Consider the following 16,756-nt stretch of genomic DNA (forward strand, 5'->3'; position numbering starts at 1 on the left):
TTGGTGGCTGTGGGGACAGAGGAGCTCGGGCTGTGCCTGAGAGCTGGGTCTGCGGATGCGCTGGTAAGTTGAGATGCAGGATCCTGGTGGGGACATCAGAGACCGTAAGCCTTCCCCACTGTCCCCGGGCACCCAAGGAAGGAAAATCCCGGAGTCTGCGCCGGCTGCCTGTGGGCAGGTGGGAGCACAAGGTTGTGTGACTGCAGTTGAATGTGTGTGTATGTGTCTGCAGGTTCCCGCCTATGTGTGTGCGAGCGCGTGTCTGAGCCTGTGCCTGTGGGTGCCGGCATGTGTATGTGGCTGTGACTGCCAGTCTGTGTGACCATGTGTGAGGTGTATGCGTGTGGACACCCATGCACTCCATGTCTGAGCAGCTGCCTGTGTGTGCCTGTGGCCTTCTATATCTGTGTGTGCTCATGTCTGTGTGTATGCATGTGTGATGCTCTTGTTTATGCCATCGGTGTGGCCTTGTGGTGGGGGAGTCTGTGACCTGCTGGACCTCTGGGCTGCCTGCTCTCTTGGGGGTGGGTTGTGAGAGGAGGTCTCCCACTTGCACCCCAGGCAGCCCACCCTAGGCATGTCCTAGCCTGAGCAGCTTCGTCTCTCCCCAGCCGCCTGCCTGGTCCTCTGGCCCCTCTTGCATCTGAGCTTCTGTCTGGGATGAGGGATGTGCTCTTTCCTCCCCAGGGGACAGAAAGGAGGCACATGGAAGCCAAAGGCTTGTCTCTGGTTCCTAGCACTGGCAGTTTCTCCGCAGCTGGGGAACAGAGTCTGGTGGTTTTCATGATTGGTTTCCTTTCAGCTCCTGGGTTGGGGGCATTGTCAGACTGGGAGAGGGTTCTAAGGCAGGTGGCCAGGGGTGTTCTGGTGTGGAAAATGGTGGATTAATGGGGGTAACAGGAAGGGCGAGGAGAGAGGGGCTGTGTTCTTCGGTAATTTTTTTGCTTCCAAGTGTGTGTGGTTTTTTATTTCCCTCTTCCTCCTCTTCAAAGCACTTTGCCATCCATTCTCTGGCAGGGAGGGACCATGGGCACCCTATATTTGGCAGATGGGATGGTGCAGATGAGAAGATGGCACAGTGTGGCTTGTGTCTGCTCTCGGTCCCTCCCTCCCTGACGCCTGGGCCTGGGAGCCGCTGCCCCGAGGGTAGGGGCCAGTGTCCGGGAGGCGGCAGAGGAGTTGGCTTCTGGTTGGGATGGGTGTGTGTGTCTGGGCTGGGAGCCTTGCAGGGCAGGGCCCAGCAATGAGATTGTGTCCTCCAAGGCACGTCTTTCTCTGGGAGGCGTGGAGCAGATGAAAGGCTTGTCTTCACAAAGCTCCCTGTGGGTGGGTCCGGGTCTCAACTTAGCTTCATTCCATATGAAGACTCCTGTGTTGGGACCCACCGCTCCAGAGCCCAAGGCAAAGCTGGTCCTGAGGTTTGAATCTGGGCAGGTGAGGGGGAAACCAGGAGTGTGGCTGGCCAGGGCTGCCTTCAAGGCAAAGCTAAAGGTGGAGGAAGAACCCTAGGATGTCCCAGAGGTCCCCATGTGCTGACTCGGTATCCACCGGACCGTGGGTTCCGGGAGGGCAGGCCCTGCCCTATTGCATTCACATGGAAGCCTGGGATGTCACACAGATTCAGTCGACGCTTGCGTACTCATTGAGGTCTTTTGCACACAGCAAGTGTCTGCTTGGGGCCCATTGAGGTTGAGGGGATGACGGGGCCTTCCGGGCTTGGAAGGTTAGGTCATGGTTCAGGGACCGGGGCTGCTGTGACCGTGGTGTCTGTGGATGTTGTGGTGGGCGGGGCTGACCAGACAGAGCTCAGAGGTACATGCACCAGGAGCCCAGGTTCCAGCACTGACTCCACCTTGACCCTTGAGGAACTGAAATGGGACACTTCCTCTCTCTGGGTCTCAGTTTCCCCATGTATCAGTGGGGGATTTCTGCCTTACCCACAACACAGGGCTGTTGTAAGAATTAAGAGATTCCTTGAGAAAATGTGAAACCTAAGCGCTTACTGTTAGGTGTTGCCACTGGGCGGCTCTGGGTTCCACGCATTACAGCGGAGCGTAGGGCTCTGAGTCCTGCTCAGATCTGGGGTTCTGCAGGTTAAATAGGGGAAGAGGAGGGTCAGCATCCCAAAGCGGGTGGGGATTCCAGGGAGAGACCCTCAGGGACCAGTAGTGGAAGTCCCAAGGAAGGGACTCAAGAGGGCATGTGGGGAAGAAACTGGGAGAGACGTGGGCCAGGCCCCTTGGGGTGCTGCTTGTTTTGCTGTTGGAACTGAGATGAGAAGGTGCTGGGAGTTTACTCAGAGTGAAAGGACCCCGCCCCAGCTCAAAGCCTTAGGGTGACTTGGCTGGCCCAGCTCCAGGTCTGACACCGCTCCCCTCCTCTCCCCTCCCCTCCTAACCTTCCCCTCCCCACTCCTCCTTTCCTTCCCCTCTTTCCCCTCCCCTCCTCTCCCCTGGAGTTGTGCGTGTAGGAAGCTTGAGGCATAGCTGAGCTGGCCAGACAAGGGTGCTGGAAAGAGCCTCCAGGGTTTCCAGGATGCCGGAGCCAGTGGCAATTTTAGTGAAGCGGTAGTAATGGCAACACAGATAGCATTTGTGACACATGGTGACATCGACAGTGATAGTGATACGGATCGTGATGTGACAAAGGCGGCATTGGTGCTGGTGGCAGTGCTGGTGGCAGTGCTGGTGATGACCCTTCCACAAGAGGAGATACAGTGGGAGTGCTCCCCCAACAAAGCCATCTAACACTCCAGTGGGTAGTAGCAACCTACCTTCTGCTCCACCAGCCAGCTTCCCCCATGTGACTCTGAGCTTGCCTCCCCCACCTGCCCTGAGACCCCTCAACAATGCATCAGCCTCCCCCTGTGGCCTGGGGGCCCAGCCACTACCTGGGCATCTGCCCTCTCCCCATGCCATGGGGCAGGGTATGGGTGGACTTCCTCTTGGCCCAGAGAAGGGCCCGACTCTGGCTCCTTCACCCTACTCTCTGCCTCCTGCTTCCTCCTCTTCTGCCCCAGCCCCCAGCATGAGGTTTTCTTATTCATCTTCTAGTAGTAGTTCTGCAGCAGCCTCCTCTTCCAGTTCTTCCTTCTCTTCCTCTGCCTCCCCGTACCAACTTCCCAGGCATTGCCCAGGTACCCCCACTCTTTCCCTCCCCCAACAAGCCTGTCTGTCTCCATTCAGCACCCTAAGCATACTCAGCCTTCTCTCCCATCCCAGGCTGTGTGGAGCCAGGGTCCCCCACCACCTCCTTCCTATGGCCACCTCTTAGCCAACAACAATGCCCATCCAGGCCCCTTCCCTCCCTCTACTAGGGCCCAGTCCACTGCTCACCCACCAGCCTCAACACATCAGTATAACCACCAGCAGCAACAGCAACAGCAGCACCAGCAGCACGGAAGCCCCGGGTTCCTCCTCCTGGAGCATTTTCCCACCCCCTGGAGGGCGGTAGCTCCCACCACGCACACCCTTATGCCATGTCTCCCTCCCTGGGGTCTCTGAGGCCCGACCCACCAGGGCCAGCACACCTGCCCCCACCTCACATTCAGCTGTCCTACAGCCAAGCAGGCCCCAATGGCCCTCCAGTCTCTTCCTATTCCAGCTCTTCCTCTTCCACTTCTCAAGGGTCCTATATGTTCACACCCCTCCCCTTCCCAGGACCCTCAAGGGGCGCCCTACCCCTTCCCACTGGTGCCTACAGTCACCACCTCTTCAGCTACCCTTTCCACGGTCATTGCCACTGTGGCTTCCTCAGCTGCAGGCTACAATATAGCCTCCCCACGTGGGCCCCCACCGTTTGGAAAGAGAGCCCCGTCCCCATGGGCCTACAAGACAGCCACCCCACCCGGATACAAGCCCGGGTTGCCACCCTCCTCCCGAACAGGGACCCCACTGGGCTGTCGAGGCAGCTTGCCACCTACAGACCAGGGACCTTCAATTCAGGCTGGGCTCACCCACCGTGGGACCCTTGCCACCTGTGGGGCCTCAAGCCTGCCATCTCTGCCACCACCACCTGCAGTGCCTCAGGGCCTCCCCTGAGTGCCACGCAGGTCAAACAGGAGCCGCCTGAGGAGTATGAGACCTCCAAGAGCCCAGTGCTCCCAGCCCGCAGCCCCTCACCCCTTCCCAAGGTGGAAGATGTGCCCAGCCATGCCAGTGAGTATGCCAGGTTTAACAAACCCCGGGATCGCGGCTTCAACTCATGCGCGCATAGGAACTTCATGCAGCTGGAGGACTCCAAGCTGGCCAAGAAGCAGACAGATCTGGTAGAGAAGGTGTGGCGGCGAGGCCAAGCAGCGAGCGTGAAGAAAAGGAGCACGAGCAGGAACGCGAGAAGGAGCATGAGCTTGAGAAGGAGCGTGAGCTCGAACGCAGCCTGAAGTTGGCTCAGGAGGGTTGTGCTTGGATGGAATGCCTCTCTGGGCCCAGTGCCCCATCGCCCTCCCTTTGAACTGGGCAGTGCGGTGGCTACAGTGCCCCCCTACCTGGGTCCTGACACTCCAGCCCTGCGCACTCTCAGTGAATATGCCCGGCCTCATGTTGTGTCCTGACAATCACAACCATCAATTCTACGTGACCGTGGGGGCAGGGGACCCGGGGCTCCTGGGTTACAGCGTCCCGGCCCTGTACAGCTGCCTGGGAGAGGGAACGGGAAGCCCGTGAACGAGACTTCCATGACTGTCTCAAGCCTGGCTTCGAGGTGAAGTGTAGTGAGCTGGAACCCCTACATGGGGTCACTGGGCTGGGCTTGGATCCCTTTCCCTGACATGGGGGCCTGGCTCTGCACCCTGGCCCACCTGGCTTGCACCCTTTCCCTTTTCATTCAAGCCTGGGGCCCTGGAGCCAGAACGTCTAGCACTGGCAACGGGCCAGCCTTGCGGCCTGACGTGTTCTATGCTGAGTGGCTGGCACTGAGAGGCAGCATCCAGAAAGGGTGGCAGCCCTGGGCAATGACCCTCTGGCTCAGCTGCAGATGCTCAATGTGACTCCCCATCACCACCAGCACTCCCACATCCACTCACACCTGTGCTTGCACCAGCAAGATGCTATCCATGCAGCTTCTGCTTCTGTGCACCCTCTCATTGACCCCCTGGCCTCAGGGTCTCCCCTTACCTGGATCCCCTACCCAGCTGGGATTATCCCTAACCCCCTTCTTCCTCACCCTCTGCACGAGAATGAAGTTCTTTGTCACCAGTTCTTTGCTGCCCTTTACCAGGACCTACCGGCCTCCCTTTCTGCCCCAATGTCAGCAGCTCATCAGCTGAAGGCCACACACGCATAGTCAGCTGAGCTGCAGCGCTTGGCGCTAGAACAGCAGCAGTGGCTGCATACCCATCACTCGCTGCACAGTATGCCGCTGCCTGCCCGGGAGGACTACTGCAGTCACCTGAAGAAGGAAAGCGGCAAGCCACGGTAGAACCTGTGATCAAGACAGCACCATGGCTCCTACTTTGGGCCTTAGAGCACCCGCCACACTCCCCCTGCCCTGCCCTTGGCCTGCCACCCGGAGCCAAGAGGGTGCTGCTCAGTTGCAAGGCCTCTGATGCTGGACAGAGAGAGTAGGGAGGGAGAGACAGACAGAAGGCCAAGGCCTGGTGTGGTGTTCAGAGGTGGGGAGGAGGCGAGGGTAGGGACAGAAAGCGCACAGAATCTTGGACCAGGTTTCTCTTCCTTGTCCTCCCTGCTTTTCTCCTTCTGCATGTCCAATCCCAGTGGATAACACCCCTCCCCCGCCCCGTTGGTGTGATTGTTTCATCTGTTAGATGTGGCTGTTTTGCATAGCATTCTGTGCTACCCCGCCCCTCCCCGATCCCTGTGTGCGCCCCTTCTGCAATGCATGCCCCTTGCCCCTTCCCCACATTAATAATTTGTATATATAGATAACTGTATGATGCTCTTTAAAAAACATCCCAACCAAAACCAACCAAACAAAAACATCCTCTGAACTCCCCAGGAACGTGAAAAGAAAAAAGATAATTATATTTCCTTTCCCTTTAATTTTTATGCGAAGTCCCAATCCTGTCAGTGATTTTCTGACATTTCCCCACCTACTAGGACCTGACTAAACACCCCAGGGTATGTGTGTGTGTGTGTGTGTGTGTGTGTGTGTGTGTGTGTGTGTGTGGTATCAGCTGCTCATCAAGTCATTTGTTGCCAGATATGTCAGCATGGGCATCCTGGCCCTGGGGCTTTCTGAGGCCTCCATGCCAGACGCAGGGTCAGGGAATTGGCTGCCTCGGTTTACCAGGTGTCTCTTGGTCCGTCTGCTGACGTTTTAAGTAGGCACAGTGCTCTCCTAGAACCTCTGACCTCTTTCCTCTCACCACCTTCATTTCTTTCTCCTCTGTTTCCAACCAAACCATTTTGTCTGCATTATGAACCCCTTTTTCCTTTGAGACTTAACCAAAGTATAGCAGACTTCCAGCTGCACCCTTCCCTTGGGGCAGTGAGTACTGGCTAACCACCTGCTCCAATGGAGTGAATTGAAAAGGAGGGAAATTCTAGGAGGAAAAAAGCATTGTCCTCTAACTCAAAATATTCCCGGCACATGTGAATTAGCTGGTGCATGGAAAATTCCTTCAATGAGTCGTCCTCCTGAGGCAGCTTCTCTGGGTTGTCACTCCCCCATCTCGGCAGAAGGTGTTTTCCTGCCTGGTCTTCCTCTGTCATGCCATTCAGTTGCTAGCACTGGTCGTGTAACCCCTGGATCCAGGTCCCTGGGCAAAACACGGCCAGTCTCAAGGGTTGGCATAGAAAAGGGTCAAAATAAGAGGCTTCTCACTTTGTTTGGTTTTGCTCAGAAAGGGGAGGCTGGGCAGTTAGCAGGGCCGGGATGGAGGACAGACTGTTCCTGACCTTTCAGAGCTTTCAGTTTCTCTGTTGAACTGATGCCATGAGGTCAGGTGCGGTGGCTCATGCCTGTAATCCCAGCACTTTGGGAGGCCAAGGCAGGTGGATCGCCTGAGGTCAGGAATTCGAGACCAGCCTGGCCAACATGGTGAAACCCCGTCTCTACTAAAAATAGAAAAAATTAGCCAGACGAAGTGGCAGGCGCCTGTAATCTCAGCTACTGTGGAGACTAAGGCAGGAGAATCACTTGAAACTGGGAGGCGGAGGTTGCGGTGAGCTGAGATCATTCCACTGCACTCCAGCCTGGGCAGTAAGAGTGAAACTCCATCTCAAAAAAAAGAAAAAAAAAAAAAAAAAGTCTAAAGCTGATTCCAGGAGTACTATGGAGTACTCTTGAAAGACTACCTGGAGGAGGTGGCCTCTTTTAAAGCAGCTCTTAAAGATGGGGCAGGACAATGGGACCCCCATGCCTGTGCTGGCTTGGCATGATGTGTGCCTCAGTGCAGACACCATTCAATCTGGAGCTGTCAAGGCAAGTCACCTAGGGCAAGATGCTTGCCTTCTCTGGGCTTTAGTTTCTACATCTTTTGTCCAATGGGCACAATAATGTCTGGCTTTCCTAGAGCTTTCTAGAGCATATTTGCATGTTGAGTGAGATGCCAGGCATGAAGCAGAGTTACTAAGATGTGTAGAGTGATAAGAGTGTTCTTTTGGTGCTATTTGGAGACATCTAGTTCAATCTCACAAGCATTTATTGAGGGAGGATCTGTTTGTAAATATAGTATTTGTAACTTGGAAGTGTACCAGTTAGAGGGTAGAGTGAAAAGCTGGGGGCATGGGCCAGTGCTGAGATTGGGACCCTAGTGGGGTCTCTGGGTGATATCTGGGAAGGTGTTATTGGGATGATGGCTTGGGACAGTGTGTGTACCACTGTGTTTCTAGTTTTATTGTTTAAAATTCCTTTGATGGCAAGAAACAAAAACCCGGTGTTATCTGGTTAAGCAAAAAATGGAATTTATGGGAAAGAAAACGGGGTGCCCCAGGGAGCCCAAGGGGAGGAAGCAGAGCCGGAGCTCAGGAGCAGTTGAACCAGGAACTAGAAACCCATTGCCATCAAAATCCCAGCGAGCTTCTTCGCAGACATTGATAAGCTGATCCTGAGATTCACATAGAAGTTCAAAGATAATCCTGAAAAAGAAGAACAAAGTTGGTGCACTCATTTTTCTGATTTCAAGATGTATTGTGGCTGGGCACAGTGGCTAATGCATATAATCCCAGCAATTTGGGAGGTTGAGGCAGGCAGATCATTTGAGGCCAGGAGTTTGCGACCAGCCTGGCCAAAATGGTGAAAACCCGACTCAACTAAAAATATAATAATTAGGTGTGGTGGTGCATGCCTGTAGTCCCAGCTACTTGGGAGGCTGAGGTAGGAGAATCGCTTGAACCCGGGAGGTAGAGGTTGCAGTGAACTGAGATTGCGCTATTATACTGCAGCCTGGGTGACAGAGTGAGACTCAGGTTCAAAAAGAAAAAAAAAAAACTATTGCAAAGCTATGGTAATTAAGACAGTGTGCTACTGACATGAAGAGGGACAGAAAGATTGATCCAATAGAACTCAGAGTTCAGAAATAAGCCCTTGCATTTCGGTTGAATTGATGAGGCAGCCGAGTCCCCACCGTTGGGGCTCCTGAGTCACCAAGATGCATCCTCCCTCTCCTCTACTGGGTGAGGCATCTCTCCTTCTACAGCAGCTCACTGCATTCACCGCCGCGTAGCAGATACTCCTGGGCTGCAGCCCATGCTCTCTAGTTGCCTTGGCTCCCTCCCCAGGGACCTGGTGTCCTTGACGCCTCCCCAGGCATCCCTGAGGCATGCAGCTCTGACGATGGGGGTGTGACCTCACCATTATTAAGCATTGACAGTGTGTTAAGGTTTCACTGCACTGTTTTCCTGAGGCTTTGTAACCACCTCACGAAGCAGGTGCCATTACTCCGCATTTTACGGATGAGAAAATGGAGACCTGGAGAGTTTAGGAAACTCGTTCAAGGTCTTCAGTGAGGAAGTCATGGAGTTGGGATTTGAATCTGGGTCTGTGCTTTGTGGGTGGAGCTGACTGGTTCTCAGCACCTGCCTCCTGCCCTACTTTGCCATTTTCTTTCCCTGATGTGCTCAGGGGCTGTGTATGTAGAACCTAACCAAACTTAGGATGGTGCCATCACCATCCTAAGTTTCAGATTTAACCAGCTAAGTATTTAAAATCCTGCTAGAAATGAAGGAGCCAGCAGAGCATGGTGGCTTACACCTGTAATCTCAGCACTTTGGGAGGCCAAGGCGGGCAGATCACAAGGTCAAGAGATTGAGACCTTCCTGGCTAACATGGTGAAACCCTGTCTCTACTAAAAATAGCTGGGCGTGATGGCACGCGCCTGTAGTCCCAGCTACTTGGGAGGCTGAGGCAGAAGAATTGCTGGAACCCAGGAGGCAGAGGCTGCAGTGAGCCGAGATCACACCACTGTACTCCAGCCTGGCAACAGAGTGAGATTCCATCTCAAAAAAAAAAAAGAAAGAAAGAAAGAAATGAAGGGGCTGTGCAGGGCAGGAGCACAGTGTGTTGTCTCAGTGCAGCTTTCCTTGGTCCCTGGAGACTCCAGTGTCAGCTGCTGGAGACATTGTTCATGAGCGCAGGGGCTTGGCACAGCTGGGAAGCTTGATTTCTTCTCTGCCATAACCCTTTTATTATTGTTACTATTATTACTTTTGAGATGGAGTGTTCCTCTGTCACCCAGGCTGTAGTGCAGTGGCACGATCTTGGCTCACTGCAACCTTTGCCTCCTGGGTTCAAGTGATTCTCCTCCGTCAGCCTACTGATTAGCTGGGATTACAGGCGCCTGCCACCACGCCTGGCTAATTTTTGTGTTTGTTTTTTTTTTTGGTAGAGACGGGGTTTCGCCATGTTGGCCAGGCTGGTCTCAAGCTCCTGACCTCAGGTGATCTGCCTACCTCAGCCTCTCAAAGTGCTGGGATTACAGGTGTGAGCTATCGTGCCCAACCAATTACTTGCTTTCCTGATGTGGCTCAGATGGAGCGGGTGTTAGGATCAGGAAGGTGCTGTTTCTCATCCCAGTGCCCACCCTTCCTTCACGGCGACTTCAGTTCTCCATGAGGGGCTGGGGCTGAGGTCGTGACCCCATCAGCAGAGAATGCTCCTAGAGACCCTTCACTCCAGGAGCCCTTGGACCCACCTCCCACTGCCATGCCTTGCTCACCTCCAGCACCTCTGGCAGGCAGCCCTGTCTTCATGTCATTCCTGACAGTTGCAATCAGGGTTTGAACTGAGAAGGGAGCACTGGATGGCAAAGCAGATGGCATAGAACAACCGCACAAGAGCTCACTGCAGGGCTTGTTATGGAAGAGTCATTTTCGTCAACAAAAGTAAGCTTCTGTCCTGTACGCTGTGCTTTGTGAGTTATTTCTCAGGGGAGACTGAGCTGACCAGAGCCTGGTGTTGGCCTCCCAGCTGTCAGATACCAGGATTAGGGCTGTAGGTTGAGGGGTCCTTGGCTTTGGTCTGTCAGTAGCATGGTGATTAAGAGCTTGGTCTCTCTCTCTCTCTCAAAACAATTTTTTTTTTTTTTAAAGAGACAAAGTCTTGCTATGTTGCCCAGGCTGGTCTCAAATTCCTGGTCTCAAGAGATCCTCCTGCCTCAGCCTCCCAAGTAGCTGGGATTACAGTTGTGAGCCACTGTGCCTAGCAGTCTCTTTATTTTACTTTATTTTTTTCCTGTAAAGTTAAAGTTCACAGTATTTTATTTTATTGTTATGAAAACACATAACATGAGCTCTACCCTCTTATTTTTAAGTGTACAATATATTATTATTGATTGTAAGTAAGAGTTTAAGCTCTTAAAGCCTTCCACTGGGTGGGAAGTCTAGCACCTTAACGACAGGACCCTGTTATCCCAGCACTTTGGGGAGTTGAAACAGGTGAATCACTTGAGGTGAGGAGTTCGAGACCAGCCTGGCCAACATGGAGAAACCCTATCTTTACTAAAAATACAAAAAATTAGCCAGGCATGGTGGCACATGCCTGTAATCCCAGCTACTTGGGAGGCTGAGGCAGGAGAATCAGTTGAACCTGGGAATTAGAGGTTGCAGTGAACCAAGATCGCGCCATTGCACTCCAGCCTGAGCGACAGAGTGAAACTCCATCTCAAAAAATTAAAAAAAGATTTTGAACAGTAAATGTATTTACATGGTTCTAAAACCAAAATGATATAAAAATATATATGGTAGAAAGATTTGCTTTTACTCCAATCCACCCTGTCCCTATATTCTGAAATTCACTTTGAGGTTCTTTCCAGTGTTTCTTTATTCATATGTAAGATGAACATACGCTTTTATCTCTTTTTCTTTTTGTTTTTGTTTTGAGACAGAGTCTTGCTCTGTTGCTCAGACTAGAGTGCAGTGGCACGATCTTGGTTCATTGCAATCTCCACCTCCCGGGTTCAAGCGATTCTCATGCCTCAGCCTCCTGAGTAGCTGGGATTACAAGCATGCGCCACCACGCCCAGCTAATTGTCATATTTTTAGTAGAGATGAGGTTTTGCCATGTTGGCCAGGCTGGTCTTGAACTCCTGACCTCATGATCCACCTGCCTCAGCCTCCTAAAGTGCTGGAATTACAGGCGTGAGCCACCACGCACAGCCTGCTTTTCTTGAATAAAAGATAATATCCTACAAAACACTGTTTTTTTCATTTTGTTTTTCGTTTTTGTTTTTGTTTTGAGACAGAGTCTCACTGTCACCCAGGCTGGAGTGCAGTGGCGTGATCTTGGCTCACTGCAAGCTCTGCCTCCCAGATTCACGCCATTCTCCTGCCTCAGCCTCCTAAGTAGCTGGGACTACAGGCACCCACCACCATGACTGGCTAATTTTTTTGTATTTTTAGTAGAGATGGGGTTTCCCTGTCTCTGCTTTCACCTGGTTTCACCAGGATGGTCTCGATCTCCTGACCTCATGATCCGCCTGCCTCGGCCTCCCAAAGAGCTGGGATTACAGGCGTGAGCCACCATGCCTGGCCAAAACACCGTTTCCCATCTTGCCATTTTCTCTGGAGGATTCTTGTCTGGCCACTGAAAACTGCTGCCGCCTCTGCCCCCCTCCTTTTAAAAATAAGTGCGTAGTATTTCACTGTGTGGATTTAATTTTAAAGACTGATGATTCCTTAAGAAATTTAATTTGATATAACACAAGTAATGTAAGAATACATTTTTGGCTGGGTATGGTGGCTCATGCCTGTGATCCCAGCACCGTGGGAGGCTAAGGTATGTGGATTACTTGAGCCCAGGAGTTTGAGACCAGCCTGAGCAACATGACAGAACTTCATCTCTACTAAAAATTAAAAAAAAAAAAAAAAAAAAATGGTGTGGTGGTGCACGCCTGTAGTCCCAGCTACTCGGGAGGCTGAGGTGGGAGGATCCCTTGAGCACAAGAGGTTGAGACTGCTGTAAGCTGTGATCACACCACTGCATTCCAGCCTGGGTGACAGAGTGAGACCCTATCTCAAAAAACAAAAACAAACGGGCCAGGCACAGTGGCTCACGCTTGTAATCCCAGCACTTTCGGAGGCTGAGGCAGATGGATCACAAGGTCAGGATTTCAAGACCAGCCTGGCCCACACAGTGAAACCCCATCTCTACTAAAAATACAAAAATTAGCCAGATGTGGTAGCGTGCGCCTGTAATCCCAGCTACTCAGGAGGTTGAGGCAGGAAAATCACTTGAACCCGGGAAGCAGAGGTTGCAGTGAGCCGAGATCATGCCACTGCACTCCAGCCTGGATGACAGAGTGAGACTCCATCTCGAAAACAAACCAAAAACCAAAAAAACAGTTTTCCTTAAAACAATCAGAACATTAAAGTCTCCTGTGGCTAGCAGTGACATTCCGTTTCCTCCCCAGACTAACCACTGTTCAGAGTTTGGTACATATTTTTTGAGGTATTTAAACAGGGCCAGGCACAGTGGTTGGCCAGGCGCGGTGACATACCTCTAATCCCAGCACTTAGGGAGGCCAAGACAGGTGGATGGCTTGAAGTCAGGAGTTCAAGACCAGCCTGACCAATATGGTGAAACCCCATCTGTACTAACAGTACATAAAGTAGCCAGGCGTGGTGGTGTGTGCCAGTAGTCCCAGCTACTCGGGAGGCTGAAGCAGGAGAATCACTCGACCCTGGGAGGCAGAGGTTGCAGTGAGCCAAGATCATGCCACTGCACTCCAGCCTGGGTCACAGAGCAAGACTTCATCTCAAAAACACGAAAACAGAAACAAAATCGTTATTTTTACATGCATCTTAAGGACATCATAGATGTCCATACATACAGACTTAGCTTATTCCTTCTAATCACAGTTTTGGGTCCAGCTTACGAATATACCATACCCTACTTATCTGTTTCTCCTGTAAATGGCTGTTCTTGATAATTTATTTTTGAGATGGCCTGTTCTTTATATGTTTTTACTCTTATAAAAAGTGCTGGCCGTGCGCGGTGACTCACACCTGTAATCCCAGGACTTTGGGAGGCTGAGGCAGGCACATTATGAGGCTAGGAGATCAAGACCATCTTGGCCAGCATGGTAAAACCCCATCTCTACTAAAAACAAAACAAAACAAAAATTAGCCAGGTATGGCAGTGCATGCCTGTAGTCCCAGCTACTCGGGAGGCTGAGGCAGGAGGATTGCTTGAACCTGGGAGGCGGAGGCTGCAGTGAGTCGACCTCATGCCACTGGACTCCAGCCTGGGCAACAGAGTGAGACTCTGTGTCAAAAAAGAGAAAAAAGTGCCACAGTGAACATCCTCGTACTTGACTGTCCACACATGAAAGTGTTTCTCTAAACTTGAGTAAATCCTAAAAGTGAGATTGCTGGGTGATAGGGTAGGTGGCTTTTTATTTCGTCATACTGTGAATTGCCTGCCAATTTCTATGCAACCACTAGTAGGAGTGTACACGTTGCTTGTCTGTTGGGTGAAGCATCCTGTCTCCTTGCTATGGTTGCATTCCCTGATTTCCAGCCGTCTGAGCTGCTCCGACTTTGTCCTGCATGCTGTGCCCTCCGCCCAGAGAAGCACTGTCCTCTGTAAGTCAGGTGGGCTCTTGCCCTCTGAAGTTTCTACACCTGCCTGGGGTCTTCGCAGGATGGTCTTTTGCTGAGAATAACCTCAACCTTCTTTTCAAAAGCCCCAGGAATCCAGAAGGCTTTACTGACCAGAGAGATGGCTAGAGAGTTGACTGTGGGATTGACCCCACTGACTTCTCCAGACGGATCCTGGAGGCTGGTTTTAGATTTTCATCCTATCCCAGTTCCTGAGATACAGGTTCTGCCCTGAGGGTCCCTGGGGGGAGTCACAGCTTAAAGTCCAAATGCATTTCCCTTGCTGATTGAGCCCAGCCAGCCAATTCCCTTGGTTAGTCCAGGGGTTTTGTCTGCCAATCTCAAACCCAGTGTCAAGTTCTAAGAACTCAGTCCCTTGAGAAGCCTAGAATCTGGCAGTTGGGTGGGAAGAGGATTGACCCTGCAGACAGTTTCTGTCACCTACACCCACCACCTGAGAAGTAACTTTATGATAGAAAGGACCATGTTGGTTGAGGTGGTGTCTCACACCTGTAATCCCAGCACTTTGGGAGGCCAGGGTGGGCAGATTGCTTGAACCCAGGAGTTTACGACCAGCTTGGGCAACCTGGCAAAACCCCATCTCTACAAAATATACAAAAACTATCTGGGCATGATGGCAGGTGCTTGTAGTCTCAGTTACTAAGGAGGCTGAAATGGGAGGATTGCTTTGAGCCCAGGAGGTTGAGGCTGTAGGGAGCTGTGGTTACATCACTGCACCCCAGCCTGGGTGACAGAGTGAGACCCAGTCTGGAAAAAAATGAAAGGTCCATCTCATCTGGGCCTCTGCCTCAGTTCCTACCCCATTCACTATACCACAGAATCCTTCACCAATCCACCTGACCTTTATTTAAATTAAATTGGCCGGGCGTGGTGACTCATGCCTGAAATCCCAGCACTTTGGGAGGCCGAGGCGGGTGGATCAGCTGAGGTCAGGAGTTTGAGACCAGACTGGCCAACATATCTAAACCCCGTTTCTACTAAAATTACAAAAATTAGCCAGGCATACTGGCGCAGGTCTGTGATCCAAGCTACTGGAGGGCTGAGGCAGGAGGATTGCTCGAACCCGGGAGGCGGAGGTTGCAGTGAGCCAAGATCGTGCCACTGCACTGCAGTCTGGGCAACAGAGCAAGACTGTCTCAAAAAAAAAAAAAGAATTAATTTTTGTTAATTAATTAATTAATTAATATTTTTGAGACGGGGTCTCACCCTGTCACCCAGGCTGGAGTGCAATTATGCAATCTCGGTTCACTGCAATCTCTACCTCTCGGGTTCAAGCAATTCTTCTGCCTCAGCCTCCTGAGTAGCAAGGATTACAGGCACACGCCACCATGCCCTGCTAATTTTTTGTATTTTTAGTAGAGACGGGGTTTCACCATGCAGGCCAGGCTGGTCTCAAACTCCTGACATCAGGTGATCCACCCACCTCAGCCTCAGAGGTGTACAAATGTTGTGGTAAAGGTCGACATTGGACAAATAAATGTCGTTCCAAAACTGATAAAAGTGGAAATTTACTGTCTCCTCTCCTGGGAAATGGGAGCCGGGGCCCACAGGCGTGGGACCCCAACAATTACAATACAAGTCTACTACAATACCGAGTGAGCAATGACCTACAACATCAAGGAATAAATTCAAGTCCTCCTTAAGGATCCCACACCTTACCCCAGTTTCTCAGCTTTATGCGGCAACTAAGTAGAGCGCCGCTGCTGACTTAGTTATTACTCAACCTTTTACCTTGTCTTCTAATAGAGGAGTATATAAATTAGCTATTAGAGTGTGTGGCCCTTTGCCAAAAGGACATGTAGGACTTTTGTTAGGTCAAAACAACAGTGCTATACGGAAGTTAATGATGATTCCAGAAATCATTGATCTTGATGTTACTAATAAAATTCTTATTATGGTACAAGTTTCACAATTTATACGCCTAGAGGCAGGGGAACGTATTCTCAATAGGGAGGGTTTGGTAGCACAGAAAAAACTGTTTTTTGGGAAACTTTAGTTTCTAATCAAAAGCCCTTATGTTCATTGCACATTAATGGAATAGTTTTTAAAGAGTTAATTGATACGGGGGTGAATATGTCTATCATTTGTTTAAATTAGTGGCCTATACAATGGGAAAAAAGATAAGTTTCAGTTATGCTCACTGGCTTGGGTGCTGCTGCTGTGGTTTATCAAAACGTAGAACCTTTAACCTGTGTCGGTCCTAAAGGTTAACAAGGTCAAGTGTTTTTTTATATTGTTCCTATCAATATTAATCTTTGGGAACAAGATCTTTCACAACAATTTGCTGCTTTTTTAAACATTTGTCATATTTCCTCAGCTGCCAAAAATATGATGTTCAAAATGGGCTACAATCCTTTAAACTCATAGCCACCACTCCTATTTAGGTGAAACAGTGACCATTATCTAAAGAAATACTTAGGACTTTATAAGAGTAAGTCAAAAAACAAATGGCCGAGAGGAATATAAAGCCACGTATTTCTGCATGGAATTCCCGTCTTTGTCTTGTCTTAAAACTATAAATGTTTACATTAAACCTAGGGAAAGTTTACAGCCTGGTCTTCCTAATCCTGCCCTTATCCACAAAGTTAAAAATTAATGGTCATAGATCTCAAAAATTGTTTTTTCTCTATTCCATTACAACCTCATATACAACCTCAAGATTGTAAAAAGTTTGCCTTTATTATTCCTAAAAATAATAATGGACAACCTATTCAAAAATATCAGTAGAAGCTTCTTCC

General features: G+C 50.8%; 3 protein-coding genes across 9 annotated transcripts in view; 2 read left to right on the top strand and 1 right to left on the bottom strand.

Moving 5' to 3' along the window:
- Nucleotides 1–16,756, bottom strand: part of LOC112429437 (fructosamine-3-kinase-like) — a 598,793-nt gene that overhangs the window by 335,306 nt on the left and 246,731 nt on the right. The gene's annotated exons all lie outside the window — the stretch shown is intronic.
- The window catches only part of LOC105464207 (aspartate-rich protein 1-like), a 67,789-nt gene that overhangs the window by 15,571 nt on the left and 35,462 nt on the right, over nucleotides 1–16,756 (top strand). The window lies entirely within an intron of this gene.
- On the top strand, nucleotides 2,001–5,998 carry LOC105464208 (atrophin-1-like). Of its 2 annotated transcripts, XR_011613958.1 has the most exons (3): nucleotides 2,001–2,093; nucleotides 2,459–4,701; nucleotides 5,218–5,998. XR_011613958.1 is itself a non-coding variant. In XM_071080188.1 (2 exons), exon 2 carries the CDS (start codon nucleotides 3,479–3,481, stop codon nucleotides 4,379–4,381), a length of 903 nt encoding a protein of 300 aa, XP_070936289.1. In that variant the 5' UTR covers nucleotides 2,001–2,093; nucleotides 2,459–3,478; the 3' UTR covers nucleotides 4,382–5,205. The 2 variants fall into 2 exon arrangements, 1 of the variants encoding a protein (XP_070936289.1); XM_071080188.1 differs by lacking the exon at nucleotides 5,218–5,998 and having other exon boundaries at nucleotides 2,459–5,205.

The sequence above is a fragment of the Macaca nemestrina genome, chromosome 15, assembly GCF_043159975.1.
Source record: "Macaca nemestrina isolate mMacNem1 chromosome 15, mMacNem.hap1, whole genome shotgun sequence".
NCBI lineage: Eukaryota > Metazoa > Chordata > Mammalia > Primates > Cercopithecidae > Macaca > Macaca nemestrina.

What these genes read in the sequence shown, in the direction of transcription:
- LOC105464208 (XM_071080188.1), top strand. Translation starts at nt 3,479, where the DNA reads ATGTCTCCCTCCCTGGGGTCTCTGAGGCCCGACCCACCAGGGCCAGCA.